The sequence below is a fragment of the Chiloscyllium punctatum genome, chromosome 26 (genome assembly GCF_047496795.1).
Source record: "Chiloscyllium punctatum isolate Juve2018m chromosome 26, sChiPun1.3, whole genome shotgun sequence".
NCBI lineage: Eukaryota > Metazoa > Chordata > Chondrichthyes > Orectolobiformes > Hemiscylliidae > Chiloscyllium > Chiloscyllium punctatum.
In genome coordinates, this window is record NC_092764.1 from 64,774,635 (window position 1) to 64,798,964 (window position 24,330).

Below are 24,330 nucleotides of genomic sequence, written 5' to 3' on the forward strand. Positions count from 1 at the left end.
TGGTCCTTGATGTTGTGCTGACCTTTTATCCTGATCTAATATGAAACTAATCTACATACCCTTCAATTTACTGTCATCTATGTGCCTATCTAAGAGTCACTTAAATGTCCCTAATATATCTGACTCTACCACCACTGCTGGAAGTACATGGGTATGGGTGGGTTGCGCTTCGGCGGGGCGGTGTGGACTTGTTGGGCGGAAGGGCCTGTTTCCACACTGTAATGTAATGTAATGTAATCTAATTCCTTCTATACTTTCCTCCAACCAGCTTAAAACTATGAACCCTTGTGTTAGTCATTTCTGCCCTGGGAAATAGTCTCTGGCTATCGAGTCTATCTATGCCTCTCATTATCTTGTATACCTCAATTAGGTCCCCTCTTCTCCTCCTTTTCTCCAATGAAAAAAGTCCGAGCTCAGTCAACCTCTCTTCATAAGATAAGCCCTCCAGTCCAGGCAGCATCCTGGTAAACCTCCTCTGAACCCACTCCAAAGCATCCACATCTTTCCTATAATAGGGCGACCAGAACTAGACGCAGTATTCCAAGTGCAGTCTAACCAAAGTTTTATAGAGCTGCAACAAGATCTCACGATTCTTAAACTCAATCCCCCTGTTAATGAAAGCCAAAACACCATATGCTTTCTTAACAACCCTGTCCACTTGGGTGGCCATTTTAAGGCCAAGATCCTTCTGTTCCTCCACACTGCCAAGAATCCTATCCTTAATCCTGTACTCAGGTTTCAAATTCGACCTTCCAAAATGCATCACCTCGCATTTATCCAGGTTAAACTCCATCTGCCACCTCTCAGCCCATCTCTGCATCCTGTCAATGTCCCGCTACATCTTACAAAGCCCTCTATACTGTCAACGACACCTCCAACCTTTGTGTCATCTGCAAACTTGCTGACCCATTCTTCAATCCCCTCATCCAAGTCATTAATAAAAATTACAAACAACAGAGGCCCAAGGACAGAGCCCTGTGGAACACCACTCACCACAGACGTCCAGTCAGAATATTTTCCTTCTACTACCACTCGCTGTCTTCTGTTGGCCAGCCAATTCTGTATCCAGACAGCTATGTTCCCCTGAATCCCATTCCTCCTAAATAAGCCTACCATGGGGAACCTTATCAAATGCCTTGCTTACGTTTTTCAAACTTTTCAGCACATCACCCTTCTTAACATCAACCTGTTTGAGTATCAACCTGTCTGTTTCATGCTGTCATCAGAAACATTAAAGGTCCCTCTCAATCTTGAATACTGCTAGCAAAGTATTCATTAAGGACTTCCCCCCACTTCCAACTTCAGGCACAAGTTCCCTCCACTATCCCTGATTGGCCCTATCCTCACTCTGGCCATCCTTTTGCTCCTTACATAAGTGCAGAATGCCTTAGGGTTTCCTTAATCCTCCCTGCTAAAGCTTATTCATGCACCCTTCTCGTTCTCCTATGTCCATTCTTCAGTTCCTTCCTGGCTACCTTATAACCCACTCGAGCCCTGTCTGATCATTGCCTCCTCAACCTTAAGTAGGCTTCCTTCTTCCTCTTGACTAGATGTTCTGCATCCCTTGTCACCCTTCTATGCCTCAGTATGACAAACCTATCTAACACTATCACTCCCAAAACAACCTCCCTATTTCTATCATGTATTTTCCTGAGAACATCTGTTCCCAATTCCGGTGCCCCAGTTCCTGCCTAACAGCATTGTAATTCCCTCTCGTGCAATTAAATGCTTTCCCATACTGTCTGCTGCTATCCCTCTCCATGACTATAGTAAAGCTCAGGGAGTTGTGGGAAATACTCTCCCACGAGAGATCTGACACCTGGCCTAGTTCGTTGCCAAGCACCAAATCCAACAGTGGCCTATCTACATATTGAATTAGGAATCCTTCCTGGACACATCTGACAAAAACTGCTTCATCCAAACTATTTGAACGAGGAAGGTTCCAATCAATGAGGGAAGTTGCAGTCACCCATGACAATAACCTTGTTACTTCTGCTCCTTTCCAAAATCTGCCTCCCAATCTGCTCCTCTGTGTCTCTGTTACTATTGGGAGGTCTGTAGAAAACTCCCAAAAAAGTGACTGCACCTTTTCTGTTTCTGACTTCCACCCATATTGACTCAGTACTCAAACCCTCCTTGACAACCTTCCTGTGATACTATCCCTGATTAGCAATGCCACTCCTCATGTCTAGCAAACATCTGGCAAGCCACAAGAAATCCTTCTCAGATAGTAAAGAATAAATGACTGTTGTTATTGACTCTTTATCAAACACCTTAAGGGCAAAGAAATAATAAGGCACTCTCCACAGCATGTCATTTGTGCTTCCACAATAGCATACCATGTTGGATCATTGTCTGAAAATGTCTTTCAGCAACTACAGCAGGACCCGAAGGACTGTGAATGGTTCTCATGTAGTTTGATCAATCCATTGACATGACTAACAGTCCAGTTTATTGTTTTTGTGTACATGGTTTTTAAGGAGATGACAACTAAATGTGATTGTTAGGATCTTTTGCCCTTGAAGAGAGAACAAGAGGTTTACAACAAATTCAAAAGGTATGTAGTTGAGAAAAACATTTTAACTAAGACACTAGTTTTCATCACAGCTGATAGTATATTTTTGGCCCCAATGAGGGCTGAATTGCAGTTTTCAGAAATCAGACTGATTTCCCTTCTTTTGTCAATTACCAATGTAGACTGTACCAGCAAGTCTGAGTGAGTAAAATTATGGGCTTTTCTCATTTAAAAAAAGTTCTTGTTAAGATTATAAGCTCAATTCAAGTAAGAGCCCTTCAGCACCACTTGTTCAAATCCTTACAATGCTGCTGACAGTAATAGCTCTCCAGCCTGTTGTGAGGTAATTAAGTCGAGGGAAAGTTCTACAAAGATTTTTAGATCTAATGCCCAAATTCATCACTTTCCCAAAATCCAGGAATGAAGTATGCAGTGAGCTGTCAAAAAATTAGTGGTTGCTCATTTTTGAGTTCCTTATAGCCATAATGTTAAAACAGTTCCACAATAGGTGTAAACTGCATGAAAGGAAAGCGACTTAGTACATATCATTAGTGTTCTGAACACATTCAAATTGAAACTGGGTCCTCCCTGTTAAAAATAACATACTCCTACCTTCTCAAGTCTGGAGAAAAAGTAGTAGAAATAATCAAAGATAAAGAAAAATAATTTCACGAGAAAACTCCTGTGCACATTTGAGAAAGTTAGCAGAGGAATTTAACAATTTCAAGAAATGGATGTAATGATATACTTGTCTCTGATACATTCCTCCAAGCAGATATTGGTGGATTGGCTATCGAATTCTATCAGAATCTACAAATTGATTTACAAAGTAATAGAGATCATATGGAAATAATTACAGTGCAAAATAATGTTGATATGAAACTCAGGTCAAAGGACATCTAAACAGAGAAACATATCCACTCCAGATAGTATCACACCTGTGGCTGTATACTGAGATTTGATAGTAGGGGACAAAATGAACATTTCTATATGTGTGATTTCAGATTCATGTCACTATAGAAATAAACCGTTTATTTGATATTTTCTTAAAGATAGACCCAGGGCTGCACTTAAATTCAAAAAGTGATCCGGTGCTTAAAACATTTGGAGACCCCAGCAAAACAGTACAAAAAGTACAGATACTAGAGTGATTACTTAATAAATTAAATGAAATACAACAGAGATGAAGGTCAGGTGATATGTTGCAGCTGGAACATGTAGGAGCTGCTGGACACCAAGGTGATACAGAGGGAAAACAATGGTAGCAGGTGTTTGTAACTCAAGCAACGTTGGAGCTGCAAAAAGATGCAGCAGCTTTCAAAACTGAACTGGCAGAAACATCTTACTGGGCAACTGGCTGCTCCAGTTAGGTCAGATGCTTTTTTTTGAAGTCTTATAATGATTAAAGCTCCAAGATAGATAAGAAACCTGTGTGGGATTCTGGAATGGTCCCAGTGAATTTAAAAGGAGCCACGCCAGCAGTAAGATCGAAGAAGCAGACAGACAACGATGGATCTGTGCAGGACTCTGCAACTGTAGCAGTGAGGTTAAAAGGAACAACAAAAGTGGAGCTATCCCATAAGCAGACAGACCATTGCTGTACCTGAGAGACACTATGTAGTTGAGGTTAAAAGGAGCAGTGAGATTGGAGAGGTCTCAGCAACAGACTGATTGGCTGGATGTCCTTAAAGCTGATAGGTGAAATCTGATTTGGCTATGGTGGCCTGAGAATAATGAAGGAGCAAAGGAAGGAAATTGCTGAGGTATTGGCCAAACATTTCCAGTTCTCCTTTTGTATAAGGCTCAAATTGAAAATGTCACACCCTTGTTCAAAAAGAATATAAATATAATCCCATCAATTATAGCCTTGTCAGTTTATCCTCAGTGGTGGGAAAGCTATCAGAAATGGTGATTTAGAACAAAATTAATAGTCACCTGATCAAAGATGGAAACTATAAAGAAAGCTGGCAGTGATCTTTTACAGGCAAGTTGTTGAGCTTTGCATGAAGTACTGAAGAGAATGATAAGGATAGTGCAAGTAATGTGGGTGATAAAGTGACAAGCTGCCAAATAAGTGAGCATTTCAGGAAATTTAAGACCAATGAATAGGTGAGGCAGTGACAATTTTGCTAAGTAATGGGAAACAGAATCATCATCAACAGTTGTTTGTAACCAAAATGGTTCGGGGTGGGTATCACTGTGAGGGGTCAGCATGTGTACCACTGTTAGGGGTCAGGATGGATGCCATTGTTTGGGGTCAGGATGGGAACTACTATTAGGAGTCAGAATGGGTACCATTGTTAGCAGTTAGGATGGGTGCAATTGTTAGTCTGGAATCAGGTTCAGTACCACTTTTTATGGATTCATATTGATTATCTAAACTTGGATGCTCAAATTTGAAATGTGCAGATGCTACAGAACCTGGAAGTATAGTGCATTAAAAGAAGGATAGATGTGGAGTTCAGAAGGCCATAGACAGCTTAGTAAAATTGGAAGACATGGTAGTTGAAATTTATTGTACAAAAATGTGAAACAATACCTCTTGCTAGGAGGAGAAATAAGACGCAACCTAAATGAAAGAATACAATTTAAAAGGAGCTGCAAGAACAGAGAAATCTGGGGTACATGTGAAAAACTTTGAAGAAGGCATGGAAAGGCTGCGATCATCAGCTCTATAAAATGAGACAGAAAGTTATGATTAAAGCTGAAAAATGTGTTGCTAGAAAAGCGCAGCAGGTCAAGCAGCATCCAAGGAGCAGGAGAATCGATGTTTCGGGCATAAGCCCTTCTTCAGGAATGAGGAAGGTGTGCCAAGCAGGCTAAGATAAAAGGTAGGGAGGAGGGACTTGGGGGAGGGGCGTCGGGAATGCAATAGGTGGAAGGAGGTTAAGGTGAGGGTGATAGGCCAGAGAGGGGGTGGGGGCGGAGAGGTCAGGAAGATGATTGCAGGTCAAGAAGGCGGTGATGAATCTGAGGGTTGGGACTGAGATAAGGTGGGGGGGGGGAAAAGAGGGGAAATGAGGAAGCTGGAGAAATCTGCATTCATCCCTTGTGGTTGGAGGGTTCCTAGGCGGAGGATGAGATGCTCTTCCTCCAGGTGTCATGTTGCCATGGTCTGGTGGTGGAGGCGCCATGTCCTTGGCAGAGTGGGAGGGGGAGTTAAAGTGTTCAGCCACAGGGTGGTTGGGTTGGTTGGTGCGGGTGTCCCAGAGGTGTTCTCTGAAACGTTCCGCAAGTAGGCGGCCTGTCTCCCCAATGTAGAGGACACCACATTGGGTGCAGCGGATGCAGTAAATGATGTGTGTGGAGGTGCAGGTGAATTTGTGACGGATATGGAAGGACCCCTTGGGGCCTTGGAGGGAAGTGAGGGGGGAGGTGTGAATGCAAGTTTTGCATTTCTTGTGGTTGCAGGGGAAGGTGCCAGGAGTGGAGGTTGGGTTGGTGGGGGTGTGGACCTGACGAGGGAGTCGCGGAGGGAGTGGCTGATAGGGGAGGGGAGGGAAATATATCCTTGGTTGTGGGGTCTGTTTGGAGGTGGCGGAAATGACAAAGAATGATATGATGTATCTGGAGATTGGTGGGGTGGTAGGTGAGGACCAGTGGGGTTCTGTCCTGGTGGCGATTGGAGGGGCGTGGTTCAAGTTTGGAGGAGCGGGAAGTGGAGGAGATGCGGTGGATAGCATTGTCAACCACGTCTGAGGGGAAATTGTGGTCTTTGAAGGAGGAGGCCATCTGGGTTGTTCGGTTTTGGAATTGGTCCTCCTGGGAGCAGATATGGCGGAGACGAAGGAATTGGGAATATGGGATGGCGTTTTTACAGGGGGCAGGGTGGGAGGAAGTGTAATCTAGGTAGCTGTGGGAGTCGGTCGGTTTATAGTAAATGTCCGTGTTGAGTCGGTTGCCCGAGATAGAAATGGAGAGGTCTAGGAAGGGGAGGGAGGAGTCTGAGACAGTCCAGGTAAATTTGAGATCAGGGTGGAAGGTGTTAGTAAAGTGGATGTTCAACCTCTTTGTGGGAGAATGAGGTAGTGCCGATACAGTCATCGATGTAGCGGAGGACAAGGTGGGGGGTGGTGCCAGTGTAGCTGTGGAAGATGGGCTTATGCCTGAAACATCGATTCTCCTGCTCCTTGGATGCTGCCTGACCTGCTGCGCTTTTCCAGGAACACATTTTTCAGCTCTGATCTCCAGCATCTGTAGTCCTCACTTTCTCCTAGTTATGATTGAACTTTGTATAATACTGGTTTGGCTCACAAATTGGAGGATTGTTCTGGGCACCACACTTTAGAAATAAAGTCAAAGACAGTGCGGAAAAGATTCACCAGAACAGTCCCAGAAACGAGGATAGATCAGTAAAGCTGGTGTTCTTAAAGAAGGTTGAGAAGAGATTTGATAGAAGTATTTAAACATAAGGGATCTGTGCTACAGCTATTTATGACTCAGTCTGATTACAATTATATAGCTATGGGGTCCTCATTAACCTGACCTATGTTCATTCTTTTGATCCTCCTGCTAACTCTTGCAGTGAATACACATGGCTTTAGCCAACTCAAGTGCCTTTCAGACATCTACCTGTCTTTCGGGAAGACTGGTCTGTCATCCAGGTAGGTCAGATGATGCAGGCGCACAGTCACTACTTTCCTGTAGTTTGAGATTTTCTTAATGACTTCATTGCCCATAAGGTTCAACACATGCTGTAGAAAACAGAATGAAAAACAGGATTTAAAGAGGAGCCTGGCAACACATCAGCCTGCACAACACCTCATTACTTGTCGCACATCTGAAATGAATGGAAACATTGTAGCTAGGGAACATAATCAGCAGGCAGAGTTTTTAGCGAGGTCATTAAATAAACATTATATAACAAATCTTCTAGCATCTCTTCAGACACACAATACCAAGTTATGAATGCGTTCAGTGTTTTGAAAGTGTTACAACACAGCAGTGAACTCTTCGGTTAATTAAACCAAACACCCAGAAAAACTCACTTTGCCTCGTAATCTGTTAAAATATGAGTGATAGAGAACTCCCAAATTCCACTATTTAAAGAAAATAATATAAATTTATTCTTTAACTCTAAAAGTGAACATTAAACAACTATTCACAAGTCTAAGCCCCCTTTCTCTTAACCGCTTATTGTCTGCCTCCAACTCTGTTACAATATGCTGTCCTATTAGACACTTATTAAAATTACATCGACTTAATATCAAAACCACACAGCGGCTGTCATCTTTGGTGTCTGTCTTCTTCCGGCTCAAGATCTCCCTGGGCTGTTTTCTTTATTTTTATTGTGAATATGTTTCATATGAAAAGACACCTTTGATAGAGTGTTTCCTAATTTCTTGGGTCTCTCTTGAAGGCAGTTGCTCTTTCTCCAATTTGCAAAATACCTGCATTTTTACATCCCCAACATTGAATTGTCTCATTGGTTCGATGTTGGCAAAACAATAAATTCAAACTCAATTGGGTTTTGGTATCCTGGAGCACAATTTAAACTGATTGACAATTCAAATTTAACCATCAACACAGCACCCAGCTCAGGTATTCACACTTATTCCACAGCCAAATGTTACATATTTTCAATTTTCCAGTGCACTCTGAGACTGCAATCTAGTCACATAACAGGTGTTTGTAAGGTCTCAGTTCAGAACAGCATTCACTGTCTCTTAAATGTACAGTACATACCTTCAACTTCATACAAAAGTACAGCTATTGAACATGGATGATCTTTTTGGTACAAGGCATGATAAATTAGACAACATGAAGCTGTAAAAGAGTCATATTTGACTTGTGACCTTAACTCTATTTCTCTAACCACAGATGCTGACAGATCAATCTGCTCAGCATTTCAATCAAAGTATTCCTCTCCTTTCTTGTGCTCTGTCTTCACAGTGAGGCTATTATTCAGTCTCTCTTTTTTTAATTCCTCCAGTTTTTCTTTCTTCTCTGCCAACCTCTTGAGTTTTCCAAATTCCTTGCATCTATATACTCTTTCTCTCTCTCCCTCCTCCAGTGTGTTAAAGGAGGAAAGCAATGTGGTTAATCAGGGAGAGATGATATGTACCACATTTTGTGGTCAAAGATGTAGAGAATGCAGTTCCCTTCTCCTCCTGTCTAGTCTATCTTGTTTTCTAACCTTTAGCCATCACATCAGCTTATTTCTTGTTCCTTGTCCAGTTGACCAATTTGTTGATTCACAATGGCTCTAACTTTGGCAAATTTAAAAATTGTTATTCTGTAGTATGAATCATTCCGTGATCTGGTCACTAGCCATCTCGGTAACCTGCTCGAGCTCTCTGAGATTCCTTTGGAATACTGACTCTGATTTTCATCTCCTTAACCTTTGGTGGCTGTGTCTCCAGCTGACGAGGTCACCAAAGCCTGAAATGCCACCCCACCACCACCACCTCCCCCTCCATCCCCCTACAAACATCACCACCTTGCTCTCTCTCTCTCTCTCTCTCGTTTCCTTTGAAATACTCTTTCAGAACTTACAGCTTTGGGCAGAATCTGTCTTTGTATCTTATGTAACTCACTCCTATAAAGAACTTTGGGGCAGTTTCAAACATTAAATGCATGATAATTTGTTTGCTGGTATGTCACATCTGCATGTTGTTAACCCTGTTTCTTTTTTCTTCATTCTCTTTCCTTCCAACAAGCTCACCATCTCTTGTTTCCTTTTTTCATGTTGGCAACAGATGGAAGGAACTCAAGTGGGAATGAAACAAAATGGAGCAGAAAATGAAGGAACAAAGAACAGGAAGCATTTAAGTTAGAAACTTCAACTTGCATTTATGGAGTCAGAGACACCTATAGCACAGAGACAGGCCCTTTGACCCAAATTGGTCCATGCTGACCAAAGTGTCCATTCATGCTAACCCCTTTTCCTGCACTGGGCCACTATTTTTCTAACCTTTCCTATTCATGAATTTGTCCAAATGCCTTTTAAATGTTGTTAATGTACTCACCTCAACCACTTCTGCTGGTAGTTCATTCCATATGTGTACCACCCTCTGTATACAAAAGTTGCCATTCAGGTTCCCATTTATTCTTTCCCCTCTAACCTTAAACTGATGCCCTCTTGTCCTTGCCCCAACCCTGGGTGGATTCACTCTAACCATGCCTCTCAAGATCTTATACACTTCTATAAGATCCCCCACCCCAGTTTCCTACACCCTAAAGGAAGAAGTCCTAGCTTGTCCAACCTTTCTCTATAGCTTTGATTGTTGAGTCCTGCCAACATCTTCATAAATTCCTTCTGCACTCTTTCCAGTTTAATAACATCCTTCCTATAGCAAGGTGATCAAAACTGAACACAATACTCCAAGTCTGGCCTCACAAACGTCTTGTAAAACTGCAACATGACTTCCCAACTTCATTGCCCTACCTACCTGTGATTTCAGAGAATCATGCATCTGAACTCCAAGGTCCCTCTGTTTGCTGACACTCTTTAATGCCCTACCATTCACCATGAAACTCCTACCTTGATTTGACTTTCCAAAATGTAAGACTTCAAACTTATCTATATTAAACTCCACTTGCCATTTCTTGGCCCATTTTCCTAGCTCACCAACGTCCTGCTGCAATTTCTGAGAACCTTCCTTGCTGTCCATGATATCGCCTATTTTAGTGTCATCTGCAAGCTGACTAATCGTGTCTTGTACATTCTCATCCAAATCATTGACATTGATAACAAAACAGTAATGGGCTCAGCACTGACTCCTGAGGTGCTCCACTAGTCACAGACCTCCAGTCCAACAAGCATCCTTCCACTATTACACTGTCCTTCCTACCATCAAGCCAATTATGCATCCAATTTGCCAGTTCCCCCTGGTGTCCATGTGATCTAACCTTCCAGAGCAGCTACCATGTGGAACCTTATCAAAGATCTCACTGAAATCTATGCCTATGTTCCAAGATGCTTTTGGAGAGACCTTACATTAAAAAAAATACACCTTGGCAGAGAAGATGATACAACCAAAAGTTCAAAAGTTTGATCAATAAGTCAGGCTTACACAGGGTGTTAAAAAAGGAAGGCAAAGGTGAAAGTTGTAAACGTGTAGGTGAGGAATTCCAGAGTTTAGGGCCCAGGCAACCGATAACACACTTACCAATGGAAAAATGACTGAAATCATGTTCAGGAGGCTAGAATTAGAGGAGCTCAGAGATCTAAGGAATGTGGAGTTGGAGAATAGAGAGATAGGAAGGGGTAGTTAAATTGAAATTGAAATTGAAATAACACAAGAGGCTGGCATTCCCTCACCAACTCACACTTTATTTACATATGCACAGTACTTGATAACGGTCTGGCTTCCTCCGATCCAGCTCTCAGAGTGAACAGAATTGTCACACTTCAGTTTAAGTTTTTATTTTTTTAACCTGTTTTTCCCAATCAACCTGTTCAGAGATGCTGTTATTCACCTATGGAGCAGGTGAGACTTGAACCCAGGCCTCCCAGTCCAGGCGAAAGGTGCCAAAGAGTGCCCCAAACGTTCCCATTTGTATCTGTCAGCTAAGGCCCCCGATTTGCTTAGGTTAACAGTCCCAATCAGGGAACTCATATTCAGCAAGATCCAACTGACCTTGCAACAATCACTATAGCCCTCCATCTCTAAATCCTGGGCTGTTGACTGTTCTTTCCCTTGTAGCCTCTCCTGGGGCATTTTTGCACCAGATCCAGTATCTCTGACTCAACCTTGGATACAGGGGGGCATGTGTACTGGACTACAGACTGCCTTCTGTGCCTGGACTGTTTTGGAAAAAAATTACCATCATCTTCAGGCATTGAAGGCATCGGTACTGCGATATCCACTGTATCCATCTTAGACTCTGAGGTTTCTTTGACGACTTCATCCCCTAAAATAAATTGCCCCTCTTGTTTAGAGGAGTCTTGTGTCCGGCATTAGCGTTTCTGATGCTATTTCACTCTTCTCCCCCAGGTCAAGGAACCTGGTCCAAGCTTGTAGCCAAAGTAGGTCACTTGGGGTGCCTAGAACACACTTTTCCCTTCAAAAGTGTATGCCCAACATGGAAAAACATCTAAAGCTATATCCAAGCTCTGTAAATGCTCTTCATAGGTCCCCCCTGTTATTAGCAGTCCTTGTAAAATGTTCTCCATTGTCTGTTGAAAAATGACACAGTCTGACAATACCCCAAAAGGCAGTCTCATATATTGGTATAAACCCTTATGGAAATTAATTATAGCATATTTCTGGGAATCATCACCTAACTGCAATGGCAGGTTGGCATGCCTGATGTCCAGCTTTGTGAAGGACTGCTCCTCTCTGCCAACTTTGCATTTAAGTCCTATCTGTGAGAGATTGGGTATTTATCCAGCTGTGAGAAGCAGTTTGTCATTTGTTTTAAGTCCCCAGAATGTGAACCCACCTATCGAACCTCACAATCAGGACACTCAGTGTTACCCCTTCCGCAAACTGTCCTGATTTGATGACTTCTTTGCTTTGCAGCCTCCTGATTTCTGCCTCCACTTTTACATGCAAGGCAAATGGAACTGGGCAGGTCATGCAGAATTGTGGAATTGATTCCTGGTCAACATGCAATGGGGCCTTGGCTCCTTTGATAATCGCAAGATCTTCCTGAAAATCCTCCAGGTATTTCATTAGGACTTTACTAGGCAGCTATTTTCTAATCAAAAAATGTTGAGTTAATGAAGGTGAATCTTTCTCAAAAAATGTTGAGTTAATAAAGGCTCATCTGGCTTGGGCCCGAGCCTGTTACTACAATCAATGGTAACTAAACTAGCTCCATCTCACAAGAAACCGGATCTGGAGTTGTAAAGGCTCTCCGGTACAGGTTCTCCATCAAGCCATGGTCTTAAGCAGGTTTAACTGCTGTGGTCTTCCAGCACCACTAATCCAGAATCTGGTTTCCAGCATCTGCAGTCATTGTTTTTACCTTAAAGGTTGGAATACAGAGTGAATTTTATTAAAAGACTGGTTCTGCAATAAGTGATACAGCCACACTGATGTCAATCTCCATTGGAACTGGGTGACCATTTAACCAGATGTTTATTTTGATTGGTTCTGATTTGGATGTTGCTAAGCAGTTTAACTATTCTAAGCTTTCCAGGGTGTGCATTCTCCCGGATACTAGCCTAGAGTTCTCTTAACCAGTTCAGGATTAGCGGGACTCTTTTGCTGTCTTGAGTCTATATACCAACAGCACTTACAATGGCCTGCAGGCCCCGATCCTTTGGCTGTGACTTATCTTGGATTTGCTGTGGGCTGACCCAGAGTCCTTTTATTCAGGATACTTCCTGAGTGAGGCTTTGCAATTGCCTTCACTCATGGTATACCCCAACCTCAGTTGACCTGGTGAGGGTGTCCACTTCCATCAGCATACTCTAACTCATATGATCATCTTCAAAGGCTCTGTACATGCCTTCCAGGTGAAGCAGAGACTGGTGGCCCAACACAGTAGAGGACCACTTTGTGGATCACCTCTCTTCAGTCTCCAAGAATGATTCTGACCTTCTGGTTGGTTCCCATTTTAATTCGCTATCTTGCTCTCACACACACATTTCTGTCCAAGGCCTGCTACAGGTATATCAATTAAGCTCAAAGTTGGTGAAGACATCAGCTGAAGAAGGAGCAGCGCTCTGCAAACTTCTGATTTTAAATAATCCTATTTGATTATAACCTGGTGTTGTGTGACTTCTGACTTTGTCCACCCCAGTCCAACATTGGCACCTCCACATCAATTATGCCCAACATAAGCTGAGGGAACAGTTTCTCAGCTTCCTATGAGGTATTTTACAGCCTCTGGACTCAAAACAGAGTTTAAAAACATCAGATTGTGAACTCTGTTCTAAAATCAGAATGTACCTTTCATGAAAACTTCAAGGAGAGCCCAACGTAAAGCAGTATTTTGACATAGAGACAAGTTCAAAGAAGCAGAGCTATCTGCAAAATGCCAACAACAAATTTGCATGTATTTGTCTGACAAAACTGTAGTCAGACACGTATCACACTGAAACCTCAACACTTCCAGCTTCATAAAAGGAGGTCAGCAAGCAAAAATGAAGAAAGTTTGCTGCCCTACATAAAATAGTTCCACGCAATGTGACTATGGTTTCCAATTCTGGGTATCAGAAGGAGGAGAAGGGGTTCAAAAGAAATATAGTATTATTACTCTGGGGATGAAGGGTTGAAGGGAAGCATAATTTATTTTTATAGCCAAGACACTAGAGGGGATTTGATGGAAGTGTATAAAATTATTACGGGTTAAATATAAGAAATAGTATATGTTTCTAACGACTGAAGAATTGATAATCACACAACCAGATTTAACTTCCAGTGAAATTGATTGGAAAAAGAACCAGAGGCAACATGAGGAAATTATTTCACTGAAGCACTCTTTCCTTATATTGTGGTGGATACAAATTCAGATTGCTGATCAAAAGGAAATTAGATAAATACTTGGAAAGGCAAAAATGGATCGTGATAGGACTGACTGCATATCTCCTAGAAATAATAGGTACAGATCTTCTGTGCTGCACAGAATCGTGTGCATAGGTATAGGCTTTAGGTCTACATACACATACCAGATTCAATCAGACCTTTTGTTCATCTCTCTCACTTTTCGCTTCCTTCTGTCATTACTTTTTGCTAAACTTTCCTGTGTAGACAGACTTCAATATTAATTACTGATTGAATATCTTGCTACATGATTTTGTTACTTTTTAAAAATCTGCTCAGAAATCTGCTAAAATGCTGTTTGGTCTATTTGTGGTATTTTGCATCTTAAAACGGAACATTTGCTACAAGGAGACACAAAGTCAAAGCTTTTTATCTTGCACAAATTGGACTGATAGCAAACTTTGCAAGGGAACACTAGTTTATACAGTATGAGAAGGTGTTGACTGATTGGACCAGGATTGGCATGGAGATGCAACAGAAACTGTTAATTGTCAATCGGAGTTAGCTGGTGAATAATAAAAAAAATGTACTCCGAGGATGTGTGGATTAGGTGCATTAGTCAGGGGTGGGTTACTCTTCGGAGGGTCGGTGTGAACTTGCTGGGCCTAATGGCCTGTTTCCATACAGTAGGGATTCTATGATAACTTAATATTAACAGGATGATCTAAATTAAACTTGAGATCCTTTACTGAAAGGGTTCTCACATATCATACCATCTTGTCACCTAGAGGATACCAGCTCAGCATCCGTATTCTTCCGAATTTTAAAATGCTATTGAAAATTTAAAGTCTGCGTTCAGCATGAATAAAACTCAATCCACATTGATGATGCTTGTGCTGCACATTGCATTGTTAAAGTACAATGCATTTAACATTTACAGGACAAACAGATAAGCTTCACTTACCAAATCAGGCATCGCCTCAAAGACAGTGATGATGTCAGGGTCGGTCAGCTTGTTGTGCGAAAGGTCAAGGACACTCAGGCTGGGGCACTCTTTCAGATGTTCAATGTCCTTCACTGTGGACAAGCGATTGTGAGCTAGCTGCAGTGTTTTGAGAGCTGGCAGGCAAGCTAAGAAGGCAAAAGATCATGATAGATTTGAATTAAGGAGACTGGTTACAATCGTCCATGAAACACCACAGGGAAAGCAGTACCAGATGATATGCATCAACTTACCAACGACCAATTGCCCTCTCTGATATTAAAGCACAGTAGTCAACATTGTGGGTGGCACTGTGGCACAGTGGTTAGCACTGCTACCTCACAGCGCCAGAGACCCGGGTTCAATTCCCGCCTCAGGCAACTGTCTTTGTAGAGTTTGCACATTCTCCCAGTGTCTGCCTGGGTTTCCTCCGGGTGCTCCGGTTTCCTCCCACAATTCAAAAATGTGCAGGTCAGGTGAATTGGCCATGCTAAATTTCCTGTAGTGTTAGGTGAACAGTAAGTGTAGGGGAATGGGTCTGGGTGGTTGCTCTTCGGAGGATCGGTGTGGACTTGTTGGGCCGAAGGACCTGTTTCCACACTGTAAGTAATCTAATCTTAATCCCTGCCTGGGAAACAGATAAGATAGTTGCTATTCCTCTTGACATATGCAGAATTACAGCAACAATATGCACTTCTAAACATAGAAAAGCTTTCCAATTTTGCAAGTTAGAAGCTTAGCCAAAGAGAATTTAAAACAAGGGGCCATGGCCTCAGGATATAGTGTTGATTACTTAGGACTGCGTTGAGGAGACACTTCTTCACTCAAAGGGTAGTGGATCTTTGAAACAGTCAAATCCATAAAGTTGTCTATTCTCCATTTTTAAAAAGTTAACATAGACAGATTTTGGAATAACAGTCTGTGGAGAGTGCATAGGAAAGTGGAATTCAGGTAGCTGGAGGATTTGCATGGTCCACTCCTACCTTTTGTTTTTAATATTCTTTTGTAAAATGATGAAAGGGAGAGAGTCAAATAGAAATCTTTGGTAAGGAACAAGATAGAGTGAATGAGTAAATGACTGAGTATGTGTGAGAGAGAAAGAGAGTAAATGTGTGAAACTGACACAGTTCACTCACTGTCTTTAACTGAATATTTAAGGCTGGAAGAGAAACTGCATGTGATCAGCTGAGCTAAAAGATTACAAAAAGGAAATACACACATAGGAAGCAATTTGTAAGGTTTACTTGGGTGCTCACATTTCACCCATTCCTTATATTCCACTCCCCACTGCATGCGCCTTTAATCATCCTCCTTGACATTACCACCATGCACTCCTATCCCTGCCACTTCCTATCTGGCACCAACTCTCCTGCTCACCTGCAAACACATCATGGCTTCCCTCTCTATCCCTGCCTGTTCCCAACCATGTGTACTTCAGCCTGTCCTCTGTCCCATGCACAATGCCCACTTTCCTTATGCCTCTCCCAACAGAATGGACATCATTTGTCTTGCACTCCAACATAGTTTCCCTTCTATACAACTGAATACTGAGAAAAATAGTTTGGAAACTATTTTTACTTGCATTGTCACTTGCACAACTGTGATGGAAACTCTACCACAAGTTACAGTGAGAATGACAATCACTTCCATTTAGTTTTTCTCCTCTGGCTTCAGAATGAGTCAGTCTGTGTGACAAGGAACAGTGTGGTAATAAGAAGTGAACACCCACTTTATATTGTGAGCATTTCATGTTTATGGGGACAGAACAGTCAAGCCCTTTACTTACACAGATTTTCAATGCTTTTGATGTAGTTATTGCTCAGGTTCAGGGAGTCCAGCTTCTGCAGTGGCTCCAGGTTCTCTATTTTATGAATGAGGTTTTGATGCAGGAAGAGGCAACGCAGCTCGGTCTGAGCATCCAAGTTCTCAATCCGTAACAATCCATTACTCTCCAGCCACAGACACCTCAGGCCGGTGTACTCCTCCAGATTCTCAATGCAGGAGAAGCCTACAACAGGCAGTATAGAAAAACAAGACGAGTGCTCATCAAACTCAAATCTAGTATGAGAAGTTAACATTGGATGCAGATTAAAAGCTGAATTGCACAGAGTGTAGCAATGGCTTCTGTCACACCTTAAACATGTAGTTAACCTCTAACTGTGTAAATTAAAATTTATTATTGCTGTTAAGCGAAAGAGAAATCTATCCTAAAAACTTCAGTTAGCTCAGGCATCTTCTGACCAGCTGCTCTTTCCTTGAATTACTAACTTTCTCCAGCCTCAATATTCAGAGTGAATGGAAAATAAATGAGTAATTTACAAGCATCCAATGCCCTCCTAAATGAGGAGACTGAACCCGGTTCCATTAAGATTCAAAGTGTTGTATTCCAGATCCTAACTACTTGCCATGCAAAAAAAGTTTGCATTTGCTTCTTTTGCAAAATTGTTCCCTCTCATACTCAATCTTTTCACGAGCAGGAATAGTTTTACCATATCTATTTTGTCCATATCTTGGAAAAAACTTCTAGAAAGTTTCCTCTTAACCTTTTCCTCTCCAAGGAACAGTCCGACCTCTCCAATTCATCTTTGCAAGAAGGCTGGCAAAAGGGATTAGAACAGTCAGGTTAACTGGTTCTTTTTGACCTGCATTATGTGATAGGCTGAAGTCTCATTTTGTGCCGTAGATCTCTGACACTATAACTAACATTCCTGATCCTCAGCACCATTCTTATTACACCTCTTCCACATTCTCACCAATGCATTCATATCATTCCTGATATCCGATGCCCGAAATACATATAATTCTGTAGCTGAGGTCTAAATACATCTAATCCAACTTCAGCATGATCTCTTTGTTGTGGTACTCCACCTCCTTCTTAATAAGGCCTGGGCTACTTTATGTATTATTAACTACTCTACGACCTGCCTGGCCAATAGTAACGACCTCTGCACATATTCTCCCAGATTTCTCTGCTCCTTTGGAGTAGTACCTTTCTTTTGTATTTTCTCTTCATAATCTTTCTAGCAAAATATATCATTTCATACTTGTTTGCATTAGATTAGATTAGATTCCCTTCAATGTGGAAACTGGCCCTTTGGCCCAACCAGTCCACACCGACCGTCTGAAGAGTAACCTACCCAGACCCATTTCCCTTTGATTAATGCACCTAACACTATGGGCAATTTAGCATGGCCGATTCACCTGACCTGCACATCTTTGGACTATGGGAAGAAACTGGAGCACCCAGAGGAAACCCATGCAGACACGGGGAGAATGTGCAAACTCCACACAGACAGTCGCCCAAGGCTGGAATCGAACCTGGGACCTTGGTGCTGTGAGGCAGTAGTGCTAACCATTGAGCTGAACTTTATCTGCCAACTATCTGCTGACTCCACCAACTTGTCAACACCCTTTTGAAATTCACAGTTTACGGTGCTTCCAAGTTTTATTTTGAAATTTGAACAACTTTGAAATTGTTCCCTGTACACCAAGGTTTAGACCATCAATAAATATCAGGAAAAGCAAGGATCCCAATACTGACCACTGGGAACTCCATTACCTCACTCCACTACACCTTCCTTCAGCTCAAGTTTATTAAAACAAACAGGCAAGAGCTTTATTTATTTTTTCCAATTTATTCATTTAGGGTGTTGCTGGCTGGGCCAACATTTATTGTCCATGCCCAATTGCCCACAGGGCAGTTAAGAGTCAACCACATTGCTCTGGATTTGGAGTCACATTTAGGCCAGATCAGGTAAGGATGGCAGATTTCCTTCCCTAAAGAACACTGGTGAACCAGATGGGATTTTCTCGACAATCAATAATGGATTCATGGTCATCATTTCACTCTTAATTCCAGAATTGTTTTTATTGAATTCAAATCCCACCATCTGCTGTTAATTCTCCAATAACTTCATAATAACAGCAGGAAGGAGGAATGGATAACCTGAGAGAGAACAGAGCCAGACTTTCTTTTTTTTTAAATAAATTTCTCGAAATTTGTGATTAAAATATAAGACTTATTAGAACAGAAATGGTCATTCAGGTCATCATGCAAAAATATGAAATAAGCAAAATTTGAATTATATCCCTTTATAATTATCTGAATTAACATGCTATCAAAAAAGGCCACTTACTGAAAAAGTTAAATAAACATAAACAGTTGAGAATTCACTTTCACTGCTTACTGATTCTGATTATTATTATGTTCTAGGACATTATACACACCATAATCAAGGCCTAGTAACTTGATAGTCCTTTGCGACTGCAGATATTTTCTAACAAACCTATTCAGGGATGTTATTATACACCTCTACAGCAGGTGGGATTTGAATCTGAGATTCTTGGTCCAGAGGTAGGGACACTACAATTGCACCACCAAAGACCCCTCATTTGTGATTACATTTTTTTGGCTGATCAACTTATTCAGAAATATTATTATACATCTTTGGAGCAGAGTGGGTCTTGAAATCCGGCCTCCTGAATATACGTAGGGATACTACTACTGCACCACAAGAGCCCCCCATGGTTTGTGATTATACTCTTTTCAAGATATTTTGTTTCAGCTGTCTTCGGAGGCACTGTTTTAAATACATCAAAATTAATTTCTAAATGTTTCATATTGGCCTCCATTTTGATGGAAACAAGATTGTAATTGAACCACCACATCAATCACATAAATTTTATCAAACGATAACACGGTTATGATGTCCTTTCCCTAAACATCCATTTCAGATCAGTTTTGAACTTGACCATTTAAATTTCTTAAGTATTGAAAGCACATTCATATCAAACTTGGCCATTGAAGGAGAATTTGTGAGCTTTCATTTTCAATACATTTTGTCAGATACAATCACAATGAGACTTCAAGCAGTCACAATTAAAATGGGCAGAGATTTACTGTGATTGGTAAATGATTACTTTTCACAGACTGTTTTGCATGACCCCTCAATTTGTTTCTGGGTCCAATCTCCAGGCTGTGCACACAAAAGAAACTCAAGGCTGTGAAGTTAGTAGCTAAGAATGTTTGGAAAAAATGAAAATTCCACTAACCTTTAAAGTGCAAATAGAGTGTGTCATTCAGGTAAGGTGTCTGGTAGAGCTTCTGCTCCTTACAGTGCCGTCGCAGGAACTGCTTTGTCATTCTGTCGAGTTAAGGATAAAAATATTTCAGGTTCTCACCAAAGTCTTGATTTACAGGTCAAACAGGAAGGAGAGAATGTAACCAATGTCCTGTGCACGTTTTACTGTTTTGGGCAGCTTCTTCATGTTAAAATACAATATTTTAAATTTTTTGTGCGTTGTGCTGGTGAGGAGAGAAAATGCTGATACCAGCAGGAATTACTTCTCACAGAAATGTTAGTGAAGCCATGACAGCAGAGTCTCTTTTGTATTGAGCAATTCATCAGAGTTGGCTTCATGTTTGAGGTTGGGAAGCATGGTGAGTACCACAAAGCAAGATTTAATATAGTGAACGTTGAATGCAAACCAGAAAGATTTTGGTGCAAGAGTTCAGAGAAACAAATTGAGGAGTCATGCAAAACAGTCAGTGGAACTTAATCAAAATATTATACAGGGTAAAAACAATGACTGCAGATGCTGGAAACCAGAGTCTGGATTAGTGGTGCTGGAAAAGCACAGCGGTTCAGGCAGCATCCAAGGAGCAGTAAAATCGACGTTTCGGGCAAAAGCCCTTCATCAGGAATACAGGCAGAGTGCCTGAAGGGTGGAGAGATAAATGAGAGAAGGGTGGGGGTACGGAGAAAGTAGTATAGAGTACAATAGGTGAGTGGGGTGGGATGAAGGTGATAGGTCAGAGAGGAGGGTGGAGTGGATAGGTGGAAAAGAAGATAGGCAGGTAGGACAACTCATGGGGACAGTGCTGAGCTGGAAGTTTGGAACTGGGGTGAGGTGGGGGAAGAGGAAATGAGGAAACTGTTAAAGTCCACATTGATGCCTTGGGGTTGAAGTGTTCCGAGACAGAAGATGAGGCATTCTTCCTCCAGGTGCCGGATGGTGTGGGAGCGGTGGTGAAGGAGGCCCAGGATCTCCATGTCCTCGGCAGAGTGGGAGGGGGAGTTGAAATGTTCGGCCATAGGGTGTGGTCGATTGGTCCGGGTGTCCCAGAGATGTTCCCTAAAGCGCTCTGCTAGGAGGCATCTAGTCTCCCCAATGTAGAGGAGACCACATCGGGAGCAACGGATACAATAAATGATATTGGTGGATGTGCAGGTAAAACATTGATGGATGTGGAAGGCTCCTTTAGGACCTTGGATGGAGGTGAGGGAGGTGTGGGCGCAGGTTTTGCAATTTCTGCGGTGGCAGGGGAAGGCGCCAGGACAGGAGGGTGGGTTGTAGGGGGGCGTGGAGGGAACGTTCTTTGCGGAAGGCGGAAAGGGGTGGGGAGGGAAATATATCCCTGGTGGTGGGGTCCGTTTGGAGGTGACAGAAATGTCGTCGGATGACTTGGTTTATGCAAAGGTTGGTGAGGTGGAAGGTGAGCACCAGGGGGGTTCTGTCCTTGTTACAGTTGGGGTCTGAGGGCGGAGGCACGGAATGTGGACGAGATGCATTGGAGGGCATCTTTAACCACATGAGAAGGGAAATTGCAGATTCTAAAGAAGGAGGCCATCTGGTGTGTTGTGTGGTGGAACTGGTCCTCCTGGGAGCAGATACGACAGAGGCGGAGGAATTGGGAATACGGGACAGCATTTTTGCAGGAGGTAGGGTGGGAAGAGGTGTAATCCAGGTAGTTGTGGGAGTCGGTGGGTTTGTAAAAACTGTCGGTGTCAAGTCGGTCATCATTAATGGAGATGGTAAGGTCCAGGAAGGGGAGGGAGGTGTCAGAGGTGGTCCAGGTACATTTAAGGTCAGGGTAGAATGTGTTGGTGAAGCTGATGAATTGCTCAACCTCCTTGCGGGAGCACGAGGTGGCGCCAATGCAGTCATCAATGTAGCGGAGGAAGAGTAGGGAGTGGTGCCGGTGTAATTACGGAAGATGGACTGTTCTACATAGCCAACAAAGAGACAGGCATAGCTGGGGCCCATACGGGTGCCCATGGCTACCCCTTTAGTATGGAAGAAGTGGGAGGATTCGAAGGAGAAATTGTGAAGGGTGAGGACCAGTTCGGCCAAATGAATGAGAGTGTCGGGAGAGGAAGAAGTGGAGGGTTTGGAGGCCCTGGTCATGGCGGATGGAGGTGTAGAGGGACTGGATATCCATGGTGAAGATGAGGCATTGGGGGCCGGGGAAGTCCCCCAGGAAGTCTTGGAGGAGTTGGAGGGCATGGGTGGTGTCTCGAACGTATGTGGGGAGTTCCTGGGCTAGGGGGGATAGGATAGTGTCGAGGTCAGTAGAAATGAGTTCAGTGGGGCAGGAGCATGCTGAGACAATGGGTCGGCCAGGGTGGTCAGACTTGTGGATCTTGGGAAGGAGGTAGAACCGGGCAGTGCGGGGTTCCCGGACTATGAGGTTGGAAGCTGTGAGGAGGAGATCTCCTGAGGTGATGAGGTTCTGTATGATCTGAGAGATGATGGTTTGGTGATGGGGGTGGGGTCATGGTCGAGGGGGCGGTAGGAGGTGTCCTCGAGTTGGCATCTGGCTTCAGCGGTGTAGAGGTCAGTGCGCCAGACTACCACTGCACCCCCTTTATCTGTTGGCTTGATGGTAAGGTCGGGATTGGAGCAGAGGGAGTGGAGGGCAGTGCGTTGTGAGGGCGAGAGGTTGGAGTGGGGGAGGGGGGGGTAGACAGGTTGAGGCAGTTAATGTCCTGACAGCAGTTGGAAATGAAGAGATTGAGGGCTGGTAACAGGCCAGCATGGGGTGTCCAGGTGGATGGAGTGTGTTGGAGGCGGGCGAAGGGGTCCTTGGAAGGTGAGCGGGAGTCCTGATTGTGAAACTAAGCTCGGAGGCAGAGGCGGCGGAATAAGTGTCCGACGTCACAGCATGTATTAAATTCATTGATATGTGGGTAGAGGGGGATGAAGGTGAGTCCTTTGCTGAGGACTGATTGTTCGTCCTCAGTGAGGGGGAGGTCTGGAGGGATGGTGAAAACTCGGCTGGGCTGGGAGCTGGGATCTGGTGTGGGTATGGAGCTTGGAGTGGGGGCGGAGCCTGTAACTGAAGTGGGTGTGGTGGTGGGGGGAATGGGGGTAGAGTCAAGAGCAGGGGTGGTGTTCCCTCAGGGTTCTGGGGAGCAGGGATGGTGACAGTGGGATCTGTGGGGGGCATGTCAGCAGAACGCAGGTGAGTGGCATCGGTGGGTGCAGAAGTCACTGAGCGTGTGACATCAGCAATGATGTGAGGAGTGGAAATGATGTCATGTGTGGTGCATGAGGAATTGTGAGGGGTGGAAGTGGCTGTGGAAGCAGCCATGATGGGGGCGGAAGTGACATTATTAATCAGCGTGGGGATGAGGGCTGCACCAGCCGCATGGCTTTCCCCCCTCCTCTCTGACCTATCACCTTCATCCCCATCCCCAACCCCATTCACCTATTGTACTCTATGCTACTTTTATCGGACCCCCAACCTCCTCTCATTTATCTCTCCACCCTTTAGGCACTCTGCCTGTATTCCTGATGAAGGGCTTTTGCCCGAAATGTCGATTTTACTGCTCCTTGGATGCTGCCTGAACTGCTATGCTTTTCCAGCACCACTAATCCAAAATATTATACAATCATTCCTCCATATCCGTGAGGGCTCCGTTCCTGAGAAACCCCACAAATGATGAAATTTGTGATATGGAGCTTGGTAAAAATAGGTTAAAAATCGCAGATATGTAACTTCTGGCCCACCAATGTTAATTTTGTTGTTACTTATTTTTGGCACAGTTAGGTGAATTCGCAGTTTGCAATTTTGTGGATCGAGGATTTGCTGTACCTTAAAACCAAAGAAAATAAAACATGTCCATAACCACAGATGTCTCAGAGCAATTCATAGGTACTGAAGTATTTTTGAAATGTAAGCATGTAAAGTAAGAATAGAAGTAAAGTTGGATATTTTTGGGGTAACTTTCATTGACGTAGAAAGGTGTGTCCCATTTCAACAAATTAGAGTTCAAAATGATAAGATTGGAAGAAGTCCTTTATAATGTAAAAGAAATCTGAACAAGTCAGAGGTGGATTTCAATATAAGACAGCAAAATGTCATCAGATCATCAGGAATGGAAACAGTATTAAGCTATTCAGCCTTCAGTCTGTTCGACCAGTCTTTCAAGAATATGGCTGATATAGAGACAGTAAAAAGCCGCAATCATATGTTTTGACTCTTTTGTAATTCAAAAATCTGTCTAATTCAGCCTTGAGTACATCAATTACTTACTTAAAAAATTTAGCCCACACTTGGATTTCTTTGAGAGGAGAAATTCAAAGTTTGGGAGAAGATTTGTAGCTCGGGTGCTCGTTGTTGTGGTTCTGTTCGCCGAGCTGGGAATTTGTCTTGCAAACATTTCGTCCCC

The 24,330-nt window shown here is 43.0% G+C and overlaps 1 protein-coding gene across 5 annotated transcripts in view; it reads right to left on the reverse strand.

Moving 5' to 3' along the window:
• Positions 1-24,330, reverse strand: part of dnaaf1 (dynein axonemal assembly factor 1) — a 126,959-nt gene that overhangs the window by 38,442 nt on the left and 64,187 nt on the right. For all 5 annotated transcript variants that reach the window (XM_072547560.1, XM_072547561.1, XM_072547562.1 and 2 more), the window contains 4 exons: positions 19,928-20,019; positions 16,662-16,883; positions 14,858-15,024; positions 7,088-7,209 (listed from right to left, as the gene is read on the reverse strand). In XM_072547560.1, the coding sequence (XP_072403661.1) occupies positions 7,088-7,209; positions 14,858-15,024; positions 16,662-16,883; positions 19,928-20,019 (603 nt within the window). The remainder of the gene's footprint in view (positions 1-7,087; positions 7,210-14,857; positions 15,025-16,661; positions 16,884-19,927; positions 20,020-24,330) is intronic.